Below are 23176 nucleotides of genomic sequence, written 5' to 3'. Positions count from 1 at the left end.
GAGCCTCCTGAGACCCTGCCTTCTCTAGAAAGGCACATATGGGCCCCAAAATCTAAGCTTCAAAAAAAACCAGAAAGAAACCCTCATTAGTGCTGCCTGTCAATTCCCAGAGTTACATGAGGCAGTAGCGGATAAAGGATATTTTAACTTATTCGGGAATGCTCGTTGTGCGAGGACGCAGGACTGGTAAAGGACACAAAGGGAGGGCAGCAGGGATGCGGGGAAGGTTTCGGGCCAGCGCTGCGGCCGCTCTCTCGGTTGCACCGGGGCGAACTCTGCGATCCAGCCATTTCGATCGTCAGATATCCCTCTCCCCTTCTCTTTCGAGAAGGCTCGGGAGCGGAATTAGTAGCACGAATCAGCACCAGCAGCTTCAAGGGTGTCACTGGGACACGGCAGGACTTCTTAAAAATTCCCCGGGTGTAAGGAGGGTAAAAATTTATAGAGGCAGATTGCTTGGAGCGATGACTTTATCAGCAGCGGCTGTAAGAAATCTTCACGCTTTACATCGCAGAGAGCTCGCAGCGCAAAGGGCTTGACGCAAAGGGGCTTCGACCGGCTGGGATGGACTTAAAGAAGGAAAAGGAAAAACAAACAAACCAAAAAAAAACCCACACAACAACAACAAAAAAAGACACCCGCCGACTTGCCCTTGGAGCGTACCCGGCACCCCCCGACCTTGTACGCTTCCACCAAGAAGCCTTTTTATAACAAACAAACAAACAAAAAAGGAAATAAAAAAAAGAGGCGCAGCACCACCACCACCACCAACCCGCCCCCCCCCCCCCCCCCCCGCCGGCTCCGCGCCTCCCCCGCGCCGCAGCCCCCGCGCGCGCCCCGGCGCGAGGCACCCCCCGCGGGGGCGGGGCGGGGAGGGGAGAGGGAAGGGAAGGGGAGAGGAGGAGGGGGGGGGGGGGGGGGCGCGCGCGCGCGCGCGAGGCCGGGGGAGGGGGCGGTGCCGCCGGGTGAAGGGGTGGGGGGGGGGAGGCCAGGCGGGCTTCGGCGCCTGCGCAGAGCACTTCCTCGTTGGCCCACGTAACGGCTGCGGGCGGGCGCTGGGCAGCGCGTGTCAGTCACCGGGTGACTGTCAGCGGCGGCGGGAGCCCCCGCCAGCCCCGGCCAGCCGCCGCCGCCGCCGCCGCCCCCGGCCCTTCCCTCCTCTCCTTACCCCCACCCCCCACTCCCACCACCCCCACCCCCCCGGCCGGGGGGCGCCGCCGGAGCCCGCACAAGTTAGTGCTCAACTCGGCGGCGGGCGGGAGCGAGCGGCGCCGGCGGCGAGGGGCGTGAGGAGGGGTCGGCGGCGGGTGGGGAAAGGGGCTGAGCTCGGCGGGGTGGGGGCTGGCGGGCGCCGCTCCCCTTCCCCTCCCCTCACCTCAGCGCCGGCGGCGGGGCCGGGCTCCTCAGAGGCGGCCCCGTCCCCGCAGCCGTCGGGGGGCCGCGGTCAGCCGAGGGAGCGCTCCCCACCGGCGGGGCCGAGCGGCGCGGGGCGAGGGGTGCCGTGGGGGGGGGGGGGCCCTCTCCCCCCTTCACCTCCTGCCCGGGGAGAGGAGGAGGAGGAGGGGGCGGCCGGGAGGAGGCTGGATGCGGAGGGCGAAGCCCCAGCCTCTCTCTGCGGCTCCGCTGCTTTGATGCTGCGGGTCTCTGCTGGCTGTTAACATCTTCCCTCTGCTTTTTTTTTTGTTGTTGTTGTTGTTTTGTTTTGTTTCCCCCCCTTTTCTTGTTTTCTCCTCTACTCCCCCCTCCCCCCCCCCCCCCAAAAAAAAACAAAAAACAACAAACAACTTGGCTTCCTCTCCCCCGGATCTGTGTCCTCGGCTCCTTCTGGGCTTTACCGGTGGGGTAGGATCATGCCGGACCAGATCACCGTGTCGGAGTTCATCGCCGAGACCACAGAGGATTACAACTCCCCGACCACCTCCAGCTTCACCACCCGGCTGCAGAACTGCAGAAATACGGTCACACTCCTGGAAGAGGTAAATCATCCCCCGCCCCCCCCCCCCCCTTTTTTTTTTTTTTCCTTTTTTTTTTTTGTGGTCTTTGAGAAAGAGCATCAGGGACGGGGCAGTACCACCCGCCCAAATCCACGGGAGCTAGAGGCATTGGTATGCATGTAATCTGGTCTTTTAATTGTGGGACTTTGCTCTTGTGTTGAGCTAGTTACGGAAAGCTTTCCTGCCCTGGCGTCTTAAAGATTAGTGCGTAAAGCAGTTGCCTGAACTGAAATATTACTGTTGTACTTCTTGGTGGTTTTGGTGTTGGTGGTTGTTGCAGTAGAAAAAAGTGTGAATGTTGGGATTTTTAGAGGGAAGATGAAGGTTGAGTTTTGTTTGGGAGTGTTAGCAGAGGTTTTCCCCAGCCACTCGTTAGATCAAGTCAGTGCAGAACTCTGACTGCAGAAACCTGCCAAGGGAGATTTCATTTAAGCAATGAGGTAAGGATGGAAGGGGTGAACGTGGAATGAGGAAAATAATATGGAAAACAAAATAAGTGGTGGAAGGAGAGGAGCAAAACAATGCAGCAGAAGTGATTAGACAGTCTCGGCATCTCAACCTTGAAGCCTCAGTGTTGGGGTTTTTTAATGCTTATTATGAGCGTCATTTAAATGTTCATCCTGCTTCACTATCAAGAGATAGGAGTGTGAAAACAGGTAAACTACCACAGCTGGTTTCTATGGGGTATCAGTCCACTGCTTCCTATTTGAGGTTTAAGTGTGATTTCCTATGGACTAGGTCAGCAGTTATGAGGAAATGCCTTCCAAACGACTTTAAAACAAGACAGTGTATGGCTCTTCTCTTGCCCTGCACTTGGTTGAAGGTACTAGCGTAATGATGCTGAAAGAAAGGAGTTTTTTGCCGTTGTTTCATAGATTGCAGTTTGTTGTTTTGGGTTATACGCTTAGTTCATCAAGTATTTGTCAGTTCTTCAGGAGCCAGCACGTATCTAGGAGATGGATTTAATAGATTCTCTTTAGTTTTGCTGAATGTGTTGGCATGAGCAAAGCATTTGGTATGCAAGGAAAGAGTATTAATCATGGCGTTGTCCTGATAGTCTTGGGTATGGAAAATATAATTCCATAGGATTAAAATTAGTTAATGTTGGCTTAGTGAAAAAACTATGTTCAAAATTTTAGCAGTGCTTTTGTTTACAGTAACTGGCTAGGTAAGAGAGTAATTGTAATATTGCATTTAAAATTATATATTTTATTTTTATTATGTAACCTAGATTAACTTCTGTAACTTCCCTGTTAACTGTAACTGCTTCTTTTCTCGTGTGACTAAGCCATGGTTGCTTATAGATCTGTCAGAAATCAACCTGTTCTGTTTTGTGTTTGACAGTATTGCTGCCCCTTGGTCTTAACTATGTAGAATAGGTACAGCCATTGGTATGCTTATTAGTGCAGTTGACAGCATTCATAGAGTTAAGTAAAAATATGTATTCTGCCATCTCTGGTGACTTCTAGGGTAAGAATACAGTATAATGCTTTCATGGTTTGGGAGATACATCAGTACAATCTGAGCGTGGGAATGCCTGTCCAAAGAAAACCCAAATGTAGAAGATAAATACAGAGTTCTGCACCATTTGTGTGGATTGTGTGTATTTTCAAAGTTAAGTCTGATTTGACAGCAGTAAATCAGAGGAATAGAGAATAGTGGGTGCTTCTAGTACATTTCTTGAGTTTCTTTTGTTTGTATAACTATTTTATGTTCCCTCTTTAAACTGTTTGCAGTTTAAATTGATTCTGGACTTGTTTTGTATTATTTTTTTATTATCTGTAAATATAAAAAAGCTTTATTTGATGGGAAACAAGATATAAATATGCTCTGCTATTACATACTGCAAAAAATCTGCAACTCTCCCAAATTTGTTTTTATTAATTTGCATGAGGAGATACAGATGGTCAGAATCTGGCAGGCAAAGTGCTCCAGTCTTTTACTGTGTGTCTTTATTGTAGTTGTAGCTTGCATGCGCAGTTCTGCTGCTGCTACTTTAAAGCTAGGTTGTTTTCTATACATCTGCTTACCTAAGGCTGTGATTCATATGAAGCAGGCGATTGAGACTGAATGGTTGAAGTGACTGTTACGTAGCTCTTATTACCTCTGCTATTGTCCGTGCATCGTGGATGACTGAAGAGCTCTTCAAGCAGCTCCTGAACTTCAATTTTGAGCCCACTATATTAAGGCAAAGGGGATGATCCCATCCTTGCAGCTGTTTGATTTTTAACTTAAGTGTTGCATGTGGGTTGGAGCCCTCACTGAGCTTTTGCAGGCAGTGTCAAGCTCTGTGCTGTTACGGTGCTGCAGCCTGAAGTAGCTTAAGTCATTATGTTAAAGCTAACTTAATTCAACACAACCTGCACCTACCTCAGTGACTTTAAGTTGGTTTGTGGATAAACTAATTATTTTCTTTATTTTAAATAAATAATTTAAATAATAAATACTTTTCTGAACAGAAATGGTAGGGAAATTAAACAGATTTAACAAAAGTTAGATCTGTTTCATAGCCTCTCGGTGTGGTATAATTCCTACAATAGTTCAGCTCAGTGGTTAGATCAGAACAACCTTTTCATAAAGAACGTGACAAAAAAGAAATAGACTGTTTTGTGTGTGTGTTTGTGTCTGTGTTTCTATCGGTTCTGTGAAGGTATTACAGAATGGTGAATTTGCTGTTCCTTAATCACAATTAACAAGTTTTCTGAAATAATAAGGTAGATGATGGACTCAATTGCTGGGTTTTTCACTTGGTTGTCCTCCAGTAGAAGTGCAGTTAGTTCAGCTGGATGCATTGATACATATTTTCTTCTAGTTGTGGCTCTTTTCCTATTAAAACTAAAATTCTTTTCAGAGGAGACTTTGGATCCAATTAGATGCAATGTGGGAACAAGTTTCAGATGAAAAATCAGACCAAGCATTTTTACTGATTCTGATGACTTTGCATTTGGTAAGTTTTTAGTGGAAAGCACAACAAAATATAAAGGCATACCTCAAAAAATCAGAGTCCTAGGAGGTATTCTCCAAAGGACTTCTGTGTGTTTGGCTTATTTAAAAAAAAAAAAAAAAAAAAAAAAGGCAAAACCACCCCCCCAATACCCAAACTTAATTTAAATCTGTTGTAATATTATCGAAGGAGAAAATAGTAAGTACATGCTGCTGTGTAGCAGTGTGACTAGAAAGGTTTCATGCTATGTTCTTTAAACTACTGAAACTTTTGAATTTTCTTTGTCATTCAGTCACAACAGACACCCCCCCCCCCCCCAAAATACCCTGTCATCTTTCTAGTTGTGCTTAGGCATCTTGTACAAAGAACTGCAAGATTTTTTTTAATAATAATTTTTTTTAAAGCATGAGTGTTATCTAATGGCCATCAGTAAACACAATTTTTAAGGTCAATTCTACTGCTAAAGTAGTGCTTTGAAGGAACAAACCCATTGTATTGTAGTCTAGGTTTAGTTTAAGAGAATTTACAATCTCTACTCCTTTCTGTGTTGATTTCTTCAGCATAATGTTACATTCATGCAAAGAAAACATCTTTAACTTCATATTTCTGCATGAAACTGGGAGAAGATTTTTATAATATTCAAAGAGGTGGATTATTACACATGTAGATGGGTGGTTAATTACTTTATATAAAAAAAAAAAAGTTGAAATCTGAAGATGGTATAGACAGATTACTGATACAGTGTCTTAAAATACGGCCTCTGCTTTGTTCTGACCAGACATGCTTTTATATCCACAGTAGCTCCATGATTTGTGTTACTCAAATAGATTTTGAAGAGTTGATTTTAATCCTTGAGTTAGTATTACTGTGTGAGCTAGCTGGAATTTTTAGGGAATGATGACATCTGTTCTGAGAATAAGTACTGCACATGTGGGATCACCACAAGACCGTCTTGATTACCATTCCGCTGTGTCCCAGCTCCAGCTGAAAGGACATCTTTGCACTCAAGGGATAACTCAGTTATCATGACCAGGCAGTTCTGAGACTTTCTCCTAAAGCAGCAGATGTTTTGCAGGACTTTCTTGAGATACAGAGGTTAAGCTTACATTTTTAAATTCCCTTTAGGCAGGCTGGTAGATAAGAAGGGACAGTTAGAAGCTGATGATACAGTACAGAATAGCTGCAGTTGTTTCCGATGCCTGTTTTACTGTTATACTTTTGTAATACTTGAGCATCGTTAATGACTAATGTTATTTCTTTCTTTCTTTTGCTCTTCAATGAGAAGTTGAAAACTCAAAATGTGCTTTCGGACAATTAGAACTTGTCACGCATCCTTTTTTAAAGAAATATTTAACTGATGAGTGCAATGAAATATGGCTGTAGATATGTTTGGGTTTTTTTTTTTAAATTAAAAAAAAACCAACCCAAACCACCATTCCTGCGATGGCTGTTGCTCATTTTGTTTCTCACTATGCTGATCTGCTGGAGCTTAGAGGTCTGTTGGTCTAGACTGATCCTGTAACAGATGTGTGCGTGCTACATCAGTGAAAGAATGACTGGCTCCTGCTTAGCCTAACATAAATTTTGTTGTTCTCGGTGCAAGTCTGGTGTAATCTAACATAACTTGAAAGGGGAAGATTTCTTAATGTTCTTCGTTGTGTCATGGACACTTATCTAAGATTAGAAATGGGAAAGGGGAGAGTATGGGGTTTTTCTTGTTTGTTTCGCCTTTTTTAAAATTTTCTTTGAAAGTATGTTCTGTATGAATCATTTTCACAGTTTCCTATATGTAACTTTCCCTTTATGCTTCAGTTTCTGTGAATTTTTTTTATTGTGCTGGGGGAAGGACTTTTGGGACAAGGTAAAGGGACAGGGTTTTTCCTCCTTATGATTTTGTAGAAACTTATGCAGCACTGAAGCTGCTATACAGTCACTTAATCTACAGTGATTTCAGACACTTTTCTACCACAAGATCATTTTCCAGCTACAAAGTATTCTGTCAAGTGAGGCAGGTGAAATCATGCAAGAGAACAGGAGCATTTCCATTCTAAATCAACTTTTTGTGTTTGTTGGCAATACGTACAGACTTTGTTCATTAGCCTGGACTGTGAAAACCGGTAAGATCTATTTTGTATGTGTGTCTGAAGAGAAAGAAATTTTTCTGTCGTTTCTATCACTTCATTTCCCTTGAAGCATCACCTCTACGTAATTACAATAGGTAAATCGTAACATCCTATTTTTTATCCTTGTTTATTTTTTTTAATTAAAATAGATTTTTATTTTTTGAGGTGGAATCCAGGCAACTCCAGCAGCACTAGACTTAAAACCAGCCTTTTTTAACCTTGTAACCAGTCACTTAGGGCAGTCAGAAACAATCTTGCATCATAGAAAGCTTTGTACTTAGAAGCTGGTTCTTATGTAACAGGCTACAAGCAATCTTCAGTTTTCAGAGAAATATGCTTTTGGTAGCAGACCATCCTAAAAAAAAAAAAAAAAAAAAAAAACCAGATAAGAAAAGTTTCTTTGTCTAGTAAATAAAACTCAAGATAATTATTACTGTTTTTACACTGAATGGCAAATTGCACCAAAGACGTAGAAATGGGTACATGAGCATTCTAAAATACAGAGGCCACAGTGACAGCTCATGGGTGGCTCCTGATCACGATACTGAAAATGTGGTGCAGGAGACTTGACAGCAATGTCCTGTATTTACAAGACCATGTTTCATAAAAATGCAGTTGAGGCTGCTTTTACATTTACATGCTACAATACTTACTCATTTAGTATACGTTTTACACTTCATTTGGTAGTAGCCAAAACATTTGGTTGTAATAATCAAGCAATCTCCTTTTGCCTAAATGTGACTGATGTGAGGAAACCCCCAAAAATATTCACTAGTAGCTCAAAGTTTCAGTCATCTCAGATTAATTAGCTTTGCCTTTTGAGAACTTGTATTTGTTTTAGGCACATTTTTGAAAGTACTTGCTGCTTTTTGGTAGCTCGTATGGTTTTTAGAGAAGTACTGCTTCTTGTTTTGAACTTCTAACAGGCTTCTTCATATTTGCTCATCAGTTAGGAAACTGTGAAAGTGCTTTTTGGTGTGCTCTGTTCAGTATGCCGTTCAGATAAATCCTGACAGAGTGTGTACCATGTAGTCATGGGAACTTGGGCTCTGATGGAGAAGAGAGAGACGCTTAAAGTGACATGACTTAAAGTTGGTTTTAGTGTTTAGATTGGAGTCCTGTGGAGATATCTTATGTTGTTAAAAAGCAATAAAAGGGAAAAAGCTGTCTGAAGAAAAAAAAGGGGGGGGGGGGGGCACGGAACAACCCACAAAACCATGTTTGTAATCCAGCAGGGTGTCACTGAAAGACTGCAGATGTAAGATTCAGAACAGAATTAGGTTGGTTGATTTAATTTCCAGTATTTTTCTCACTCCAATGAAGGAGTTTGTTAATAATTTTTAAAAACAGATGTGAAACAAATTTAGAGAGCAGTACTGTAAGAAAGATCATAACATCTTATTTTGAATGGAGCAGTACCTTGCAATAAAATCATTAGGCAGACTCAAGCCAAGAATGCTAATTATTAGTATTGTTTCAGGTGCAGAGGTAGACAATATAAGCATGTTCTAAAAAAAGTGCCCTAAACCAATAGTATATTTTTATATTTCATGGGAAACTTTTCAGAATCCAGTTAATAGCATGTGGCACGGTACTTCTCTTAGAGACTGTTCTGTCAAGTTTGATTGATACTGGCCAAGAGGCCTAAAGTTTACTGGTGAGCGTGAAGGAAAACACCTGAGATAATAGCACAAGTTTCCTTTCCTGAAGGAGTACAGCTTAAAGTATGTATACTCCCTGCTGAGAAATGCAGCAAACAGTTATTTTATATTTCTAAAGAGACAGTATTGATCTGTGTTTATATATATTTAGTTTTAAATACCAGTGGGCTAATGCTGAGGTTTTGTATAAGCATTGTGACAACTAAGATTTTTGAGGACAGTGGGTTTGACTGCTGATTATGGGAAACTTAATGCTCTTGTGAAAAAGCAACAAAACTGTTGGGATCCCATTTCCCCCTTTATACACATACACGTGCACTTGGGAGCACACACAGCGTCCTTGTTTCTTGCTCACTGGTGAAAGGACAGGCCTGAAGTTGTGTTGTTACTATGGTTAAGCCACAGGGTGTATGCTTTTTCTTTCTTTTTAATAGCCAACTCTATCTTCACCTTACTTGTTTTATCCTTGTTACGTTTATTTTCAGGAGAAGTATAGAAGTCTTTATGGTGCAGAAATAGATACTTACGATACCAATAGAGTTATTTTCTTTTGTTGTTTTTTTCCTTGCCCAAGAACTAAAAATCTAGTATGATGCTGGAGATAACTTTCAGTAAAATAAAAGTCTGTAGGACTGCAACCTTTGATGTGGTTTGCTCTGGTAGCCTTCTATACAGGTTAGTGAGAGATGGACCAGATAAGTGACCTGCAGGGTGGGTGGGACATTGACTGGGTTGCCAAGCCCAGAGGGTAGTGGTCAGTCAAGCAAAGTCCAGCTGGTAGCAGATGGCAAGTGGCATTCTTCCAGGCTCTATTTTGGGGCCAGTACTATTTGGTGTCTTTTAATTGTCTGGTTGATAAGCTGGAGTGTGATCTCAGCAAGTGTATTTGGGTGATACCAAGTTGCTCAATATGCTGGCAGGCAGTCACCATTCAGTGGGTCCTGGAGAAATGGCTTGACAGGAGGAGCCTTTTGGGGCTCAGTGAAGAGAAATGTGAAATCCTGTGGCAGGGAAGGAGTAGTCCCGTGCAGTAGTACAGGCTGGCTGGAAGACGGGTTTCCAGGAAAGGACCTTGGACTCAGGTGGATGACAAGTTGAATGTGGGTTGGCAGTGATGAAAGCCAGCCACATACTGGGCTGCATTAGTAAGAGTACAGCCAGAAAATAGTGGTTCTTCCCCTCTATTCAGCAATTGTGGGGCCACATCTGGAGTACTATGTTTGGGGTTCACCAATACATGAAAGAAATTGCATACTGTCACAAGTCCAGGTGAGGATCACCAAGATGATTAGGGGCCTAGAGCACATCACTTAAGGAGGGGAAAGTGGATTTCTTCAACCTTAGAAGAGAGGCTAAGGGAAGGTCATACTACTTGCTTTAAGTATGCAGGGAGAGGAAACTGATAAGGCAAATATTCTGATTAGATTTGAGGTTGTTTTTTTGGGGAGGTGTTTGTGGTGGTAGTGGTATTATTATTACTACTTTGGGGTTTTTTTTTTTTGTTCATTTTGAACTATGAGTCTGATGAACAGGTACCTGGAGAGACTGTGGAACCTCTGTCCACAGAGACATTCAAAACTCCATTTGACTGTAGTCCTTCTTAAAATTGTTTGGACTGCATAATTTAATCTTTAAGAAGATATGATGACAGAGTAAAGTGGTTATTTAGTTTCATGAATGTGTTTTTTGTGTTTTCAGGTAAAAGTTTATACTGAGCTTATTCTTGGAAAACCAGCACATTTAAACCTAATAAAATTGATGTAAGCAAAGTTGATAATTTTTTTTCCTTCAGTGGAAGACTTCTTTAATAGAGTTAATGGGATACTACTCACATATTTACAAATCTGTATTTCAGAAAGTTATCAAATTTGGGCTTTTGTATGATTTTTAAGAATAGTTTGAATAGTTACTGAGTGTTTGACAAATATATAGTTCTTTTCAAATGATCAACCTCCACATCTAGAAAGTCAGCTAATTTATTCTGCAGAGTGATAACTGTTACAGTTTAAGTATGTCTCTGCTGGATTAACTTTACTTCTATGAGGAAGATGATCTGAAATTTGAATTCTAGAGTTCCCATCTTCCATTTAGTACACTAATTGCCTTTCCTTTTGTATTATAGTTTACTTTTCAGGTAAATTACCTTCTGATTTTTGGATTCACAAAGCAAGAATTTAGGATCAAAGAGGGAAATATACTTGAAGTGTTCTTGATATGAAACTTAGTCTTTTCCATAGCACTTCAGAAAAACTTCTTAGGGGAGCAAAAAGGAATAAAATGTAGCAAGTTTTGTTTGCCAGGAGGGTTATGGCTTGTTATGAAACTGCTAGGATTTAGATATCATATTCTGGTTATATTCTTAAGACTTCATTTCATAGAATCACAGAATATCTCAACTTGAAAGGGACCCATCAGAATCACAGAGTCCAACTCCCTGCTTCTCGCAGGACTACCTAAAACTAAACCATATGACTAACAGTGTCATCCAGGTGTTCCCTGAACTCTGACAGGCTTGGTGCCATGACCACTTCCCTGCGGAGCCTGTTCCAGTGGCTGACCGCCCTTTTGGTGAAGAACCTTTTCCTAATGTCCAACCTGAACTTCCCCTGATTCAGCTTTATTCCATTTTCTTGTGTCCTATCACTGGTCACCAGAGAGAGGAGATCAGCACATCCCCCTCCACTGACCTCCTTGAGGAGGTTGTAGACTGCAATGAGGTCACCCCTCAGCCTTCTCTTCTCCAAGATGAACAAACCAAGTGACCTCAGCTGCTCCTCATAAGTCTTGTCCTTGAGGCCTTTCACCATCTTGGTCGCCTTGCTCTGGGCACACTCTAATAGTTTGTCCTTCTTATACTGAGGTGTCCAAAACTGCATGCAGCACTTGAGCTGGTGCTGCGCCAGTGCAGTGTGGAGTGGGACAATCACCTCCCCTGACTGGCTAGCTGTGCTGTGCTTTCTGCACCATAGGACATGGTTGGTCCTTTTGGCTGCCAGGGCACGCTGTTGACTCATATTCAACTTGCCACCAACCCAAACCCCCAGATCTCTTTCAGTGGGGCAGCTCTCCAGCCTCTTGTCCCGCAGTTCGTATGCATAACCAGGATTACCCTGTCCCAGGTGGAGAATCTGGCACTTGCTCTTGTTAAATTTCATACGGTTGGTGATTGCCCAGCTCTCTAGTCTTTCCAGATCTCTTTGTAAGGCCTCTCTGCCCTCAGGGGGGTCCACAGGTCGTCCTAGCTAGTATCGTTGGCAAACTTAATGTACATTAAATTCCTGTGTCCAGTTCATTTATAACAAGATTAAAGAGCACTGGCCCTAAAATTGAGCCCTGGGGCACCCCACTGGTGACTGGCTGCCAGCCTGATGGTAACCCCATGGACTAAAACTCTTTGAGCCTGACCCATCAGCCAGTTGCTCACCCAACATGTTATGGAGTTGTCTAGCCATGTGCTGGACATTTTATCCAGAAGGATACTGTGAGAGACAGTATCAAAAGCTTTGCTAAAATCTAAAACCACCACATCCACTGGCTTCCCTTGGTCAACTAGATGGATGACCTTGTTATGACAGGACATTAAGTTGGTTAAGCAGGACTTCCCCCTCTTGAACCCATTCTGGCTATGACCAATGACTGCATTGTCTCAACTGTTTTTCAATAACTCCCAAACAATCTTCTTCATAATTTTACCAGGCACTGAAGTGAGGCTGACAGGCCTGTCATTACCAGGGTCTTCCTTCTTATCCTTCTTGAAAATTGGGACATTTGCTGGCTTCCAGTTGACTGGGACCTCTCCAGACTCCCAAGACCCTTGAAAAATAATGGAGAGAGGTCCTGCAATGACATTGGCCAGCTCTTTCAGTACCCTGGGATGAATCCCATTGGGCCCCAGAGACTTCTGTGCATCCAGCTAGAGCAGCAAGTCTCAAACTAGTTCAGGGTTGGCTTGTTTCTTTAAAACAAGACAGAAAACCCTTAATGAGTACATGAAACTCACTTAACATTTTGGTTATGCTCTGCTCCTGATAGATATATGTCAAAGTTTCACATTGTATTTTAATTATTTACATCTATTTTAGAATTCAAAAATTTTCATGTTGAGCATATTGCTGAGAAAGTGTTTCAGTGTTTAAATCTCAGTGTGTATGCTTTTGATGCTATCAACAGAATTTGGTTTTGTTGTGTTCAGGTCATCTTAGAAGGAGACTGTCGTGTTACCGCTAGGTGTAGAAACTTGGATTTCTGAGATACTTCAGGTTTTAGTTAATGAAAACTATTTTTGCCCAAGCAATATTTAGGTTATTACACATCTTCTGGAAAAGTGATGCTTTTTGCTGTACTCAAATTTGGATTGCACGGTGTTTTTGTAGAGCTGGTTTTGGTAGTTCTTAGTCATGAAGGTGGCAGGTAGCACTATGTAGCATTTAGTAGCACTGCTTGCTAGTAATCCTAGTATGGTTTGGTTTGGAAGGGACCTTTAAAGGTCGTCTAATGCGACCCCCCTGCCCTGGACAGGGACATCTTCCACTAGATCAGGTTTTTCAAAGCCCTGTCCAGCCTGACTTTGAACACTTCCAATGATGGGGCATCTGCAACTTTTCTGGTTAACCTGTTCTAGTGCCTTACCAACCTCATTGTAAAAAAAAAAAAAAAAAATCTTCCTTATCTCCAATGTAAATCTACCCTCTTTCAGTTTAAAACTGTTGTGCCTTGCCCTGTCACTACAGGCCCTGGTAAAAAGTCTCTCTCCATCTTATAAACCCCATTTCAGTATTGAAAGGCTGCAGTAAGGTCTCCCCAAAGCCTTCTCTTCTCCCAGCTCTCTCGCCCTTTCTTCATAGGAGAGGTGTTCCAGTGGTTCCCCTGACCACTTCTGTGGCCCTCCTCAGGACCTGTTTTACAGGCCTATGTTTTGTGCTAGGGCCCGCAGAGCTGGATGCAGAACTCCAGACAGGGTCTTACGAGAGCAGAGTAGAGGGTGAGAATCATCTTGCTTGACCTCCTGGCCACACTTCTTTTTATGCAGCCCAGGATACAGTTGGCTTTTTGGGCTGCAAGTGCACATTGCTCGGTCATGTCCAGTTTTGTGGTTTTTTTTGTGGGTTTTTTTGTTGTTTGGTTGGTTTTTTTTGTTTGTTTGTTTTGTCCACCAGTATCCTCAAGTCCTCCTCCGCAGGGCTGCTCTCAATCCATTCATACTCCAGTCTCTTGCTGCTGGGGATTGCCCAGACCCAAGGTGCACGACCTTGCACTTGGCCTTGTTGAAATTCATGAAGTTCATGTGGTCCCACTCCTCAAGCCTGTCAAGATACCTCTGGATGGCATCCCTTCCCTTAAGTGTATCAACTGCACCACTCAGCTTGGTGTCATCTGCACGCTTGCTGCAGGTGCACTGAATCCTACTGTGTCATTAATGAAGATACTGAACAATACTAGTCTCAATATGGGCCCCTGAGGGACACCACTCATTACTGATCTTCACTTGGACATTGAGCCATTGATTCAAAGTCTTTGGATGCAGTCATCCACCCAATTCCTTATGCATCGAGTAGTCCATCCATCAGACACCTATCTCTCCAATGTAGTGACAAGGATGTTGTGTGGGACCATATCAAAGGCCTTATAGAAGTCAAGGTAGATGACATGAAGGTATGTCACAATGAAGGTACGTGAACGTGATGTTCACTGCAAAACAAACAAGACTGTTCTAATAAATACTTCTATATGTCAATGTCATTGTCTTGAAAGTACAATACTATGAAAGTAGTTGAGCTGTTGTTTTGTCCAATGTGTATGAAGGAAGTGAAGACAACTGTTAGAAAAATGTAACAGTGATATTAAAAAAAATTTGAATGCTTTTGTTCAGTGATGACAATGTCTGTTTACAACCTTCAAAAACTATTTGTTAAGTGTCAGTTTATGAAACTGTTGAATTTTAAAAAAGTTGAATGATGCTGGAATGGGTCTGGGAAATTCAAGTCCCTTGACACATTGAGCAAGCACTTCTGTGCTGAGGATGTTGTCTGGGAACTCAAGAAAAGTGGTCTGTCGAGTGTAGTAGAACATGCAAACTCTGTGCCAACCTGTGCCACGCTGTAAGCATGCAGGACCATGATGGTCCATTCCTGTGTTCTTAATAATGTAATGTACAATGCTGATGGTAAGTGTTTTTGAAATCGGCAGGAATGGGTGACTTTTAGCAAAGAAGTTTTAAGGAGGTACCTTAAATGTAAGATATACTGACATTCTTGTTGCTTGTGTTTTGTGTTTGTATTTTTCTTCCCTCACTACATGTCAGAATTATGGGGAAAATTGTGAAACTGAGTGATGATGCTATGACAATTCAAGTGGGATATCCTGACTATGTCTGTTGTTTAATCCAAACTCTTATCCTAGAAGAGTGTTTATACTATCCGTGTTAGTCATTAAGATGGAACTTGGTATAACAGGCAATGAATATAACTAAAGAGAAAGTTGAATTAAGTTGCCTTGAATATTTTGGCAAAGTTGTTTGTTTTTACTATAGAACTGGTCTTGCATGCTCCATTTTCCTAACCTTGCAAATGATGCTTTGATTTCTTTTGCAAATTGTTCTTCATATGAGGCCTTCCCAAAATTATGCATTTATGAGTTGATCTGTGAAAAATTACTTTGATCTTTGAGGCAGAGGGATATATTTTACAGTTTTTAGTATATTGTCATGTCTGCAGCACCTGCACTGGTGTCATTTTTTTGGGGTGGGTTTTTTTTTTGTTGTTCATTTTGTTTTGTTTTCCCCTGCCTTGTAGCCTCTTCTGGGAGGGATGAAAGAAGCCTACAGAGGCTCTTTGATGTGAAGACCTACTTAAATTAGTTTTCAGTGTTACGATAGCTGGGCTGTCTGTCTGCAGATTTGGAAAAAATGATGGTGTTACGTAGCTGATGTGATTTAAGCATACAAGGGAAGTAACATCTTTTGGGGTAGGGTCACCTGCAGAAGTTTGAATGCCCAAAATACTGTCTGTTCACTAGTACAGTTATAGGGAAAGAGGTGCTAGTTCTCTCTAAAACCTCCCTTTTAAAAATGTTTATAGTCCTCTGGTGGCGGTTCTGTTGCCAAGCTAGTGTTGCTTTCACAGGGAGTGCTTGGAAGGATACCTTGTTTAAACTGGCAGAGAAAACATGAGAAGTGCAATTTTTTTCTTTGCTGACACTTTGCAGGGTCATGAAGGTGTTTGTGATAGATGCTACTGATTTAAACCCTAAAATTCACTGCTTGCCCTTCCTTGTCTCCCCACTTCGTTTGAACTTCAAATGCTTCCTTGCTTGCTTTGTTCCACCATGTCTAGGATAGGTTCTTCAAAAATATTTTTGTCCATGGGTATGGTACTTTCTGGTTAAAATATCTGTGACAGTGTTGCTTTACTTCAGCAAAGCCTAGCCTATTTGCTGAACTCATCTGTAGTTTAGTATAGCTTCCTGTTTTTCTCATCTGATTTAATTGGGCAACAAGTTGCAGCAAAGCAGCTTCCTTTAAATTGAATTAGTGAATATTGCGCATATTCTATATATGGAAGCAACTAATGTCTCTTTGAATCTTACAAAATTCTTGGACACTTTTCTATAGTTTAAATGTTTGTGTGGAAGGCCAAACCTGGTTACAAATAAAGTAATTATCTGCCTTTCTGTGTATTCCTTTTCAATTTTATTGGATTTATTTTTTGCTCTCCGTTGCTGTCTTTAGATGGTAACAATAAAGAGCTGTCCTACCTTATTTTTTTCTGTCACCTTTATTGCTTCGTGTCATATAACTTGTTCCTGCAAGTAATGGTGCTATTCATTGGGTCCAGATGTGTGTACTGCTATGCTAAGATAATTATACAATAAAATTGACATGTAGAAGTATTTATTAAAACTGACTTGTTTGTTTTGCAGTGAGCATTGCATAGTGTGATTATTTTTACAGCAATACAACTATTTCTTTGAAACACTGTGTGTGTGTTTGCCTTGAGAAAAGCAAAGGGAAATGAGAGTAAATACAGGCAATCTAGCTAGGTGCAGAGCATAGTTCATACTGTAAACCCAGGAAACTGACTGACGTGGGGATTAGTACGAGATCATTGATTTGTGAGTCAAACTACAAGGCTGAACTACTGGATGGAGCAATGATATTCTGCTGGTAGTTGTAGTGTGCTGAAAGCACATGTACAATGTATACAAAGATATTTGGATGGATGTCTCTTCTCTGACAGAATGATTTTGCCCATTGTATACATGCAGGCTGGACCTTTGTTTGCCAAAAGTTAAACCAGAAGGCTGTCATGACTTACTCAACAGGGCATTTCAGAATATCTGTCATCAAGTTGCCATATGAATCTCTAATTCTGAAACAATCCTGTAATCTGTGGTAGAGGAAGAAAACCTGAGCTTTTTCATCATAAAGTAGTGTGAAGTAGAGCTAGAGCTTTGCTTGAGGTTCTAAAAATAAGTGGATGCACCTGTAGAGAACATATTAGGTGCAAGAAACATGGTATCTGTTTGTGATTCCTGAGCATCGGAGAGTGAAGTGCAGTGCTTAGAGGACTTCCCAGTTAACGTGGACATGGACTGTCCTACTAACCTGCTGAATAACTCCACCACATGGAGTTTCTGGTGCTTCTGTTGGAAGAATTTACAAAGGAAGTTACAGCTTGACCATGATTGAGAATTTTTAAATAAAGATTAGATCACTCCTAAAATGATTCTAGATGAACTAAATGTATAGAACACTAGGTTTTGATAGTGTGGATTTTTAACTATTGCTTATACAAGCTGTAAGAGTTTTTGGTGTTATTTCCTGTCTGGCTTCAAAACCTGTATGAGAAATGAGTAATTGCAGGAAAAAGAAATGAAGATCTGTCAGTTGAATGCTAGAGAAGTAGGTTTTGTCCCTGTCTGGTTAATGAATTCGCCTGAGATATTAGAAAAGTAATGTAAACAACTCATTTTTCAGGTGACCAGTAATTGAGATTTCATAACTTCTGAGAGTTTGCCTTGAAGTTGAGTGGTCTAGTTGAATGTAGAGTGTGTTGAGGTCTCCACCTGAAGACAACTGAATGTATTCATTTAACATACAAAATTTTGTAAAATGCTTGTGTCCTGGGCACTCAACATTAATGGAAGATTTTAACCCTAATCTTTCATTTTACTGTTTTTGACAGGGGTCCAGGCAAATTCATTCATATTGTTAAGCTCTGAGATTATAGTAGTCTCATAAAACTGCAAGAGGAAATTTAATATTTATGTTTTCAGAGCAGAGTTTTAAATAGCATGTGGATGTAATAGGAAAGAAAAAGAATGCAAGCCTAGAAGTGTATGATCACAGTAGACTGAAAATGCTTTAAAAAGCAGTTCATTGATTGAGCACCATGCAGCCTTTGTACAAGATGGACCGGGATAAGTTAAAATAAAAGGTTATAGAGACACATGATCACTTAGTGACGCAGTAGAGAGAGGTGTGTGTCTTACATGCAGTAAGAATTAAGACGTGAATGGAGCCTGTAATCAGGCTTCTGTGTTCTCTATTAATCTTACTGCTCTACGCTACGTGTGAGGGTATATACACGCACATCAGTATGAAAAATATACGCATGCCTCAGTACAAAACTGTTGTGTGAATGGACCTGCTTCTTTTCTCTTTGTGCTATGGTTTCTGGCCCACTAAGCAAGGCAAATGTAGCATGTAGAGAAATGGTGCTTTTTCTTCAGCAATGTAGGCATTTCATTTGAATCAAGCTGGTGTGTAAAGAGTAAGTGTTGCCCCAAGCATATTACTTCTCTCCTGAAACTTAAAGACAGTCAATCAGTTTAGGGTGGTATAGAATCATAGAACTGTTTGTGTTGGAAGAGACATTTAAAGGCCAACCCCTTGTCCAACCCCTCTGCAATGAGCAGGGAGGGACAACTTCAACTAGATCAGATTCAAGTGCTTTGGTTTATTGAACTGCATTGGAAGCCTGTTTGAGCCTACAGTAATCAATGGGTTTATTTGTGTTGGACTTTGATTTTGTGGATTAATGTTCAGATCCATTTGGAGCATTCCTAGGAAGCTTTCAGTTGCGTTTGAAGAAGCCCTACTTCCTACTTTGTTGCTAAAAGTAAATGTGGTCAAGTGCGTATGTTGTAGTTGGCCTCTACAACCTGGTTTGGATCTACTGTTCTGCCCCATCGAATTTGCAGCCTTTGAAACATTTTTTTCTTTTTTTTTCTTTTAAAAGAAAGAGTTGACAAAATGGAATAGGCAAACATGTTAGCTGAAATGAAAAGACAGTTTGTCTAGAAAAACAAAAATGCAGACAGGAGAATGACAGGTCAAAGGCAGACAAACTGATGTGGTCCTAAAGTGCGTATGCTGTATTGATGTAACGGGTTATGCTGTCTTGGACGTTGCTTTCCAAAAAATTGCATGAGCTGCATGAAGAAATATAAAGCAAAAGGTACATGATGAAAGATTATGATCATGTTCCAGGGACTGCTGGGGACCAGATACAGTTTAGTGCTTAATGAGCTGAAGCTTCATGTTATTGCTCCAGAACGTTGGAGGCAGAAAACTTTTTAATTTCAGCTGAGGAAAGAGGAAGTGATATTTAAAAAATTCAGCAGTATTAAACTTGAGCAGTACCTTCTAATGAAGTTATATGAATTTCTGCTCTGAATTTGAACAGAACATTTGGATGGTACTAATTTGTAGCCCATAGTAAACAATTTACTTACAGATACAAGATTTACTTGCAAGATTTATTTAAGTATATTTGCTACCCAGTAGAAAAGTTAAATTCTTACAAGGAGAAAAATCCTTTCTTTTGCTGTCTTAGTTTTACGTTGGTGTTCACGCTTTCCACCCAGCTTTTCACCTTTCTGTTGTACCTCGTGTCTTGTCCTGTCTTGAGTGGCCTGATGTTGACTGATACCAAATCTGTGTGAAAGGCTTTTAAATGCTTTAGTGCTTGTAGTAAGATCTCCGAAAGACTCTCCTAATAACCCTTTCTATAAAAGTGCTTTTATTTTGCAGAAATAAAGTTGTGAATAACAACTTGGTAGATTCTGGTTTGCTGGGTAGTTTGTTCTGAAAGACAATGTATGCCTTTCTAAATTGTACTAGTTATAACTTTTATTCTGTTACTCATTTTTGTAACTGCTTTAACTTAAAGCTTCTCAAACTCCCTGGCTTATGTGACGATGACCATCTGTATTAAGAAACAAGAACGATGAATTGGTAGGAATTTAAACACATTGTGTGGGTTGAGAAACGTAGTTGAATTGTGTGCTATGGTTGAAACAGTAAAAAGTTTATTTGCACAAGATATTCTCAAAAGTTTTCTAGGTTGTCATTTTTTTCCCACCAGAAACTACCATCACATTTGGTCAAACCACAAGTTCACCTAACCCTGTATCCTACCTTTTAACAGTCAGTGATCAATAGCAGCTGTCTTGGGGAGAACATTAAGAACAGGGAAACTTGCTGTGATACTATCCCTACAATTTGCAGCTCAGAAATTTTCTGAGCTGAAGGTGATGAACTATTAAATACACATATGTCTTGGATATCCCTCTCATTAATTGTGTGAGTTCAGAAAGAATTTGTTAGCATCCATGGAAACCTAAATTTTGCAGCTTACCTAGGTGACGTTTAGAGTAAAAAGCAGATTTTTAAATGAAGCCTGCATCCTGATGATTTAATTTGATGTCCCTAGTTTTAACAGTTTGAGAAAATAAGTAATCATTCCCTGTGCATTCCTTCAATTCCTTACAGACTGTAGACCTGTCTTGTTCTACATTAATCATTTTTTCTTGAGGTTGAAGAATTGTGGCATAAGTATGTTTAACTCCACCTCTCTTAGGAAATATTTCCCTAGTTGAGGTCAACTTAGTTGCCTTCCTTTATCCCTTTTTTACTGTTTTGAGATACAGAGAACAAAATGTAGATGTACTATGAACTTGCATCTTGGTATAATGATGCCCTTTGTGCTGCTTTTACTCCATCCCGGATTACATGCAGCATTATGGTTTGTGCTGGTAGTTCCTGAATATTCAAGCAATAGTTCAGGAAAACATCTCTTAAAATTGCAGCATGTTTTTGCCTATCCTGGTAATGGGGGATTCAGAGACTCACATTATATATATACATTTACAGAAGTGTTTTTTCCTGGGTGTGTTGCTTTATGTTTATGTATAAATTGATTTTTTTCATCTGTGGTCTTAATGGAGAGTTAGTATTTGTGAAGTTACCTGTACTCTCCACATTTAGTTTTCATTTTTCTTACTTGAACAGCTTGTATCACCAGCAAACTTTGTCACTTTACCATTCACATCCTTTTCTAGATAATGTATGAATACATTGAGCTGCACAGATGATAGAGCTGCTTCCTTGACTTCTGAATGACAAAGCTGACAGTTTATTCGTATTTCCTTTCTTTTTAAACAGTTGCTGCTCCAGAAGAATGGTTTCCCCTCATGTTGTGTCAGCTTATTTTTTTCCAAGAACCTTTGGTGTTGAATATTGTTAGATCTTTTTGGAAATTCAGATAGACTGTGTCAAAATAGTTGCCAGCAAACCCATTTGTCTACCAAAAAGTGGATGTAGTTTACTAAATGACTTGGATCTTGAGAGATCTCTTTATAAAATTCATGATTTGGGTTATTTTTTTACCTCCTCTCCTCATGCTTTGTCAGTTTCTTTGTTGGTTTGACGCATGTGAATGAGAGAGGAGGTACACAGCAGAAATAAGACAAGCTTTTTGCTGTGAATGTTTTTGAAAAATATACTAGTTTTTATACAATTAGAAAAATTGTTACTATAAATCTCCTGTTATGTGATTTTTACATATAATTTGTTGAGTACTTGTGCAATTTCCTCATTTGCCCATGACTTCAACTTGTTGAAGGATGTCTTCTTTTAGTAATCTCCTTTACTGGCTCTTCTGTCATTGTGGTCTTTCTGAAAAGATATGTTTCTGAAATGACAGCCATTTACTTAGGTACAATCACTTAAAATATTATTGTCAAAGATATGAAGTTGTATATCAGGGAGAATGGGAGAAGATTGCCTTCAACATATCTTGCTGAAACACTGTAGTATTGAAAGTTATATGACAATACTATTTTGGAACAACTAAATATTTACAGTGTTTCAGCAGGAGACCATCTCATGTTAAGCTTAATTTTAATGTACTTTCAAAAAGTTTGCGTGTTTCCAAATAAACTGTTACAATTGGATTAATAATGCCCATGCTAATACATTTTAAAGAAAAAAGATCTTTTTGACCAGCTGGACTCTGCTAAAACCATGTGCAAGACTGGAATGCTTATGGAAGAACTTTAGCTTAGAAATATGCTGAAGACATCAGCATCTAAATTTCCTTTTATCATTTATTTGAAGAGGTTCTGACACCCACTAGCAAATGGGATCGGTGAACATGCTTTCCATGCGTTGTCCATGTCTGTTGAGCTCATGTTCAAATGTCAGGAAACTTCCTTCTTTCCCTTTGGAAAATTAGGCAGCACTTCTGTGGGGAAGCTAATATTGGAATATCCTGCTACAGAGAAAATGGTCTTAAGTGCTTTCTTATGTCATCTGAGAATTGGGCAGATGCTTACTTGAAAGAAATGAATAGTACTTAAACGGGGCAATCCATTTAGTAAAATGAGGGGTAAGGTTCACAGTGTTACTGCTTTTCTCTTACCTACTTGGATGAGTTAAATTAAAAATAAACCAAAACCCTTTATTTTTTACAATGTCATCTTTGTGTCTTTGCTGAGAAGATTTTGGCAGCTTTTTTTCCTTCTCTTCTTACCTCAGTACATTACTGTCAGGCAGTCTTTGCACTGCTGGAGCTTGCATTAACCGCACGAGTGCCTGTGCAGGAAATGGAAACTTTCTTGCATGCACTGCAAGAGAAGTTGTGACATTGGCTGTGTACGTGGCATTGGTGGTGTGAAGTTCTGCTTCTCGACAGGAAGAATGTACCTTCTCCGCTCCTCTCCTGAATGGGGCTGATCAGGGAGAAAGGTCAGATTACCAAACTTCAAGTGGAGGTGATCAGTTCAGGATTTAACAATATGCAGTCAACTGCTGTTAGTTACACTGTTAGTCAAAGAAAAGGGTAACTTTGGTTTTTCATACTGCCTTTGGGGTTGCTTTTCTTACCACTTTCTTTTGGTCACTTGTGTAGTAGACATGGAAGAAGTAAAGGGAGTAGTCCTCCAAACTGAACTTGTTAACCAAGACTTTTTTTGTTTCGATCTTTATATCAAACAGTAGGTGAACCACTATGCTGGTTTTATACAATTCCCCTTTAGCCAGTGACAGTTGTGTGTACAGCAGGAGGGGCGTTTGCTACTGCGCTTCTTCCCCAGCCTGCTTTTCTTGACCTGCTTCTATGCCTACAATTGGGAGCGGGCAGCACTGGATGGTACAGTACCAAGGGCTAGTTC

The 23176-nt window shown here is 40.8% G+C and overlaps 1 protein-coding gene across 3 annotated transcripts in view; it reads left to right on the top strand.

Moving 5' to 3' along the window:
• ASAP1 (ArfGAP with SH3 domain, ankyrin repeat and PH domain 1) overlaps positions 1-23176 on the top strand; it is a 161401-nt gene that overhangs the window by 28934 nt on the left and 109291 nt on the right. For 2 of the 3 annotated variants that reach the window (XM_049827698.1, XM_049827688.1), the window contains exon 3: positions 1847-1976. In XM_049827698.1, coding sequence (XP_049683655.1) covers positions 1847-1976 — 130 coding nt within the window. Of the gene's footprint in view, positions 1-1110; positions 1233-1846; positions 1977-23176 lie in introns of those variants that run through there. The other variant, XM_049827708.1, reaches the window with a different exon arrangement.

This window comes from Accipiter gentilis, chromosome 2 (genome assembly GCF_929443795.1).
Source record: "Accipiter gentilis chromosome 2, bAccGen1.1, whole genome shotgun sequence".
Lineage (NCBI taxonomy): Eukaryota > Metazoa > Chordata > Aves > Accipitriformes > Accipitridae > Astur > Astur gentilis.
This window is presented reverse-complemented; position numbering and strand designations above follow the sequence as displayed.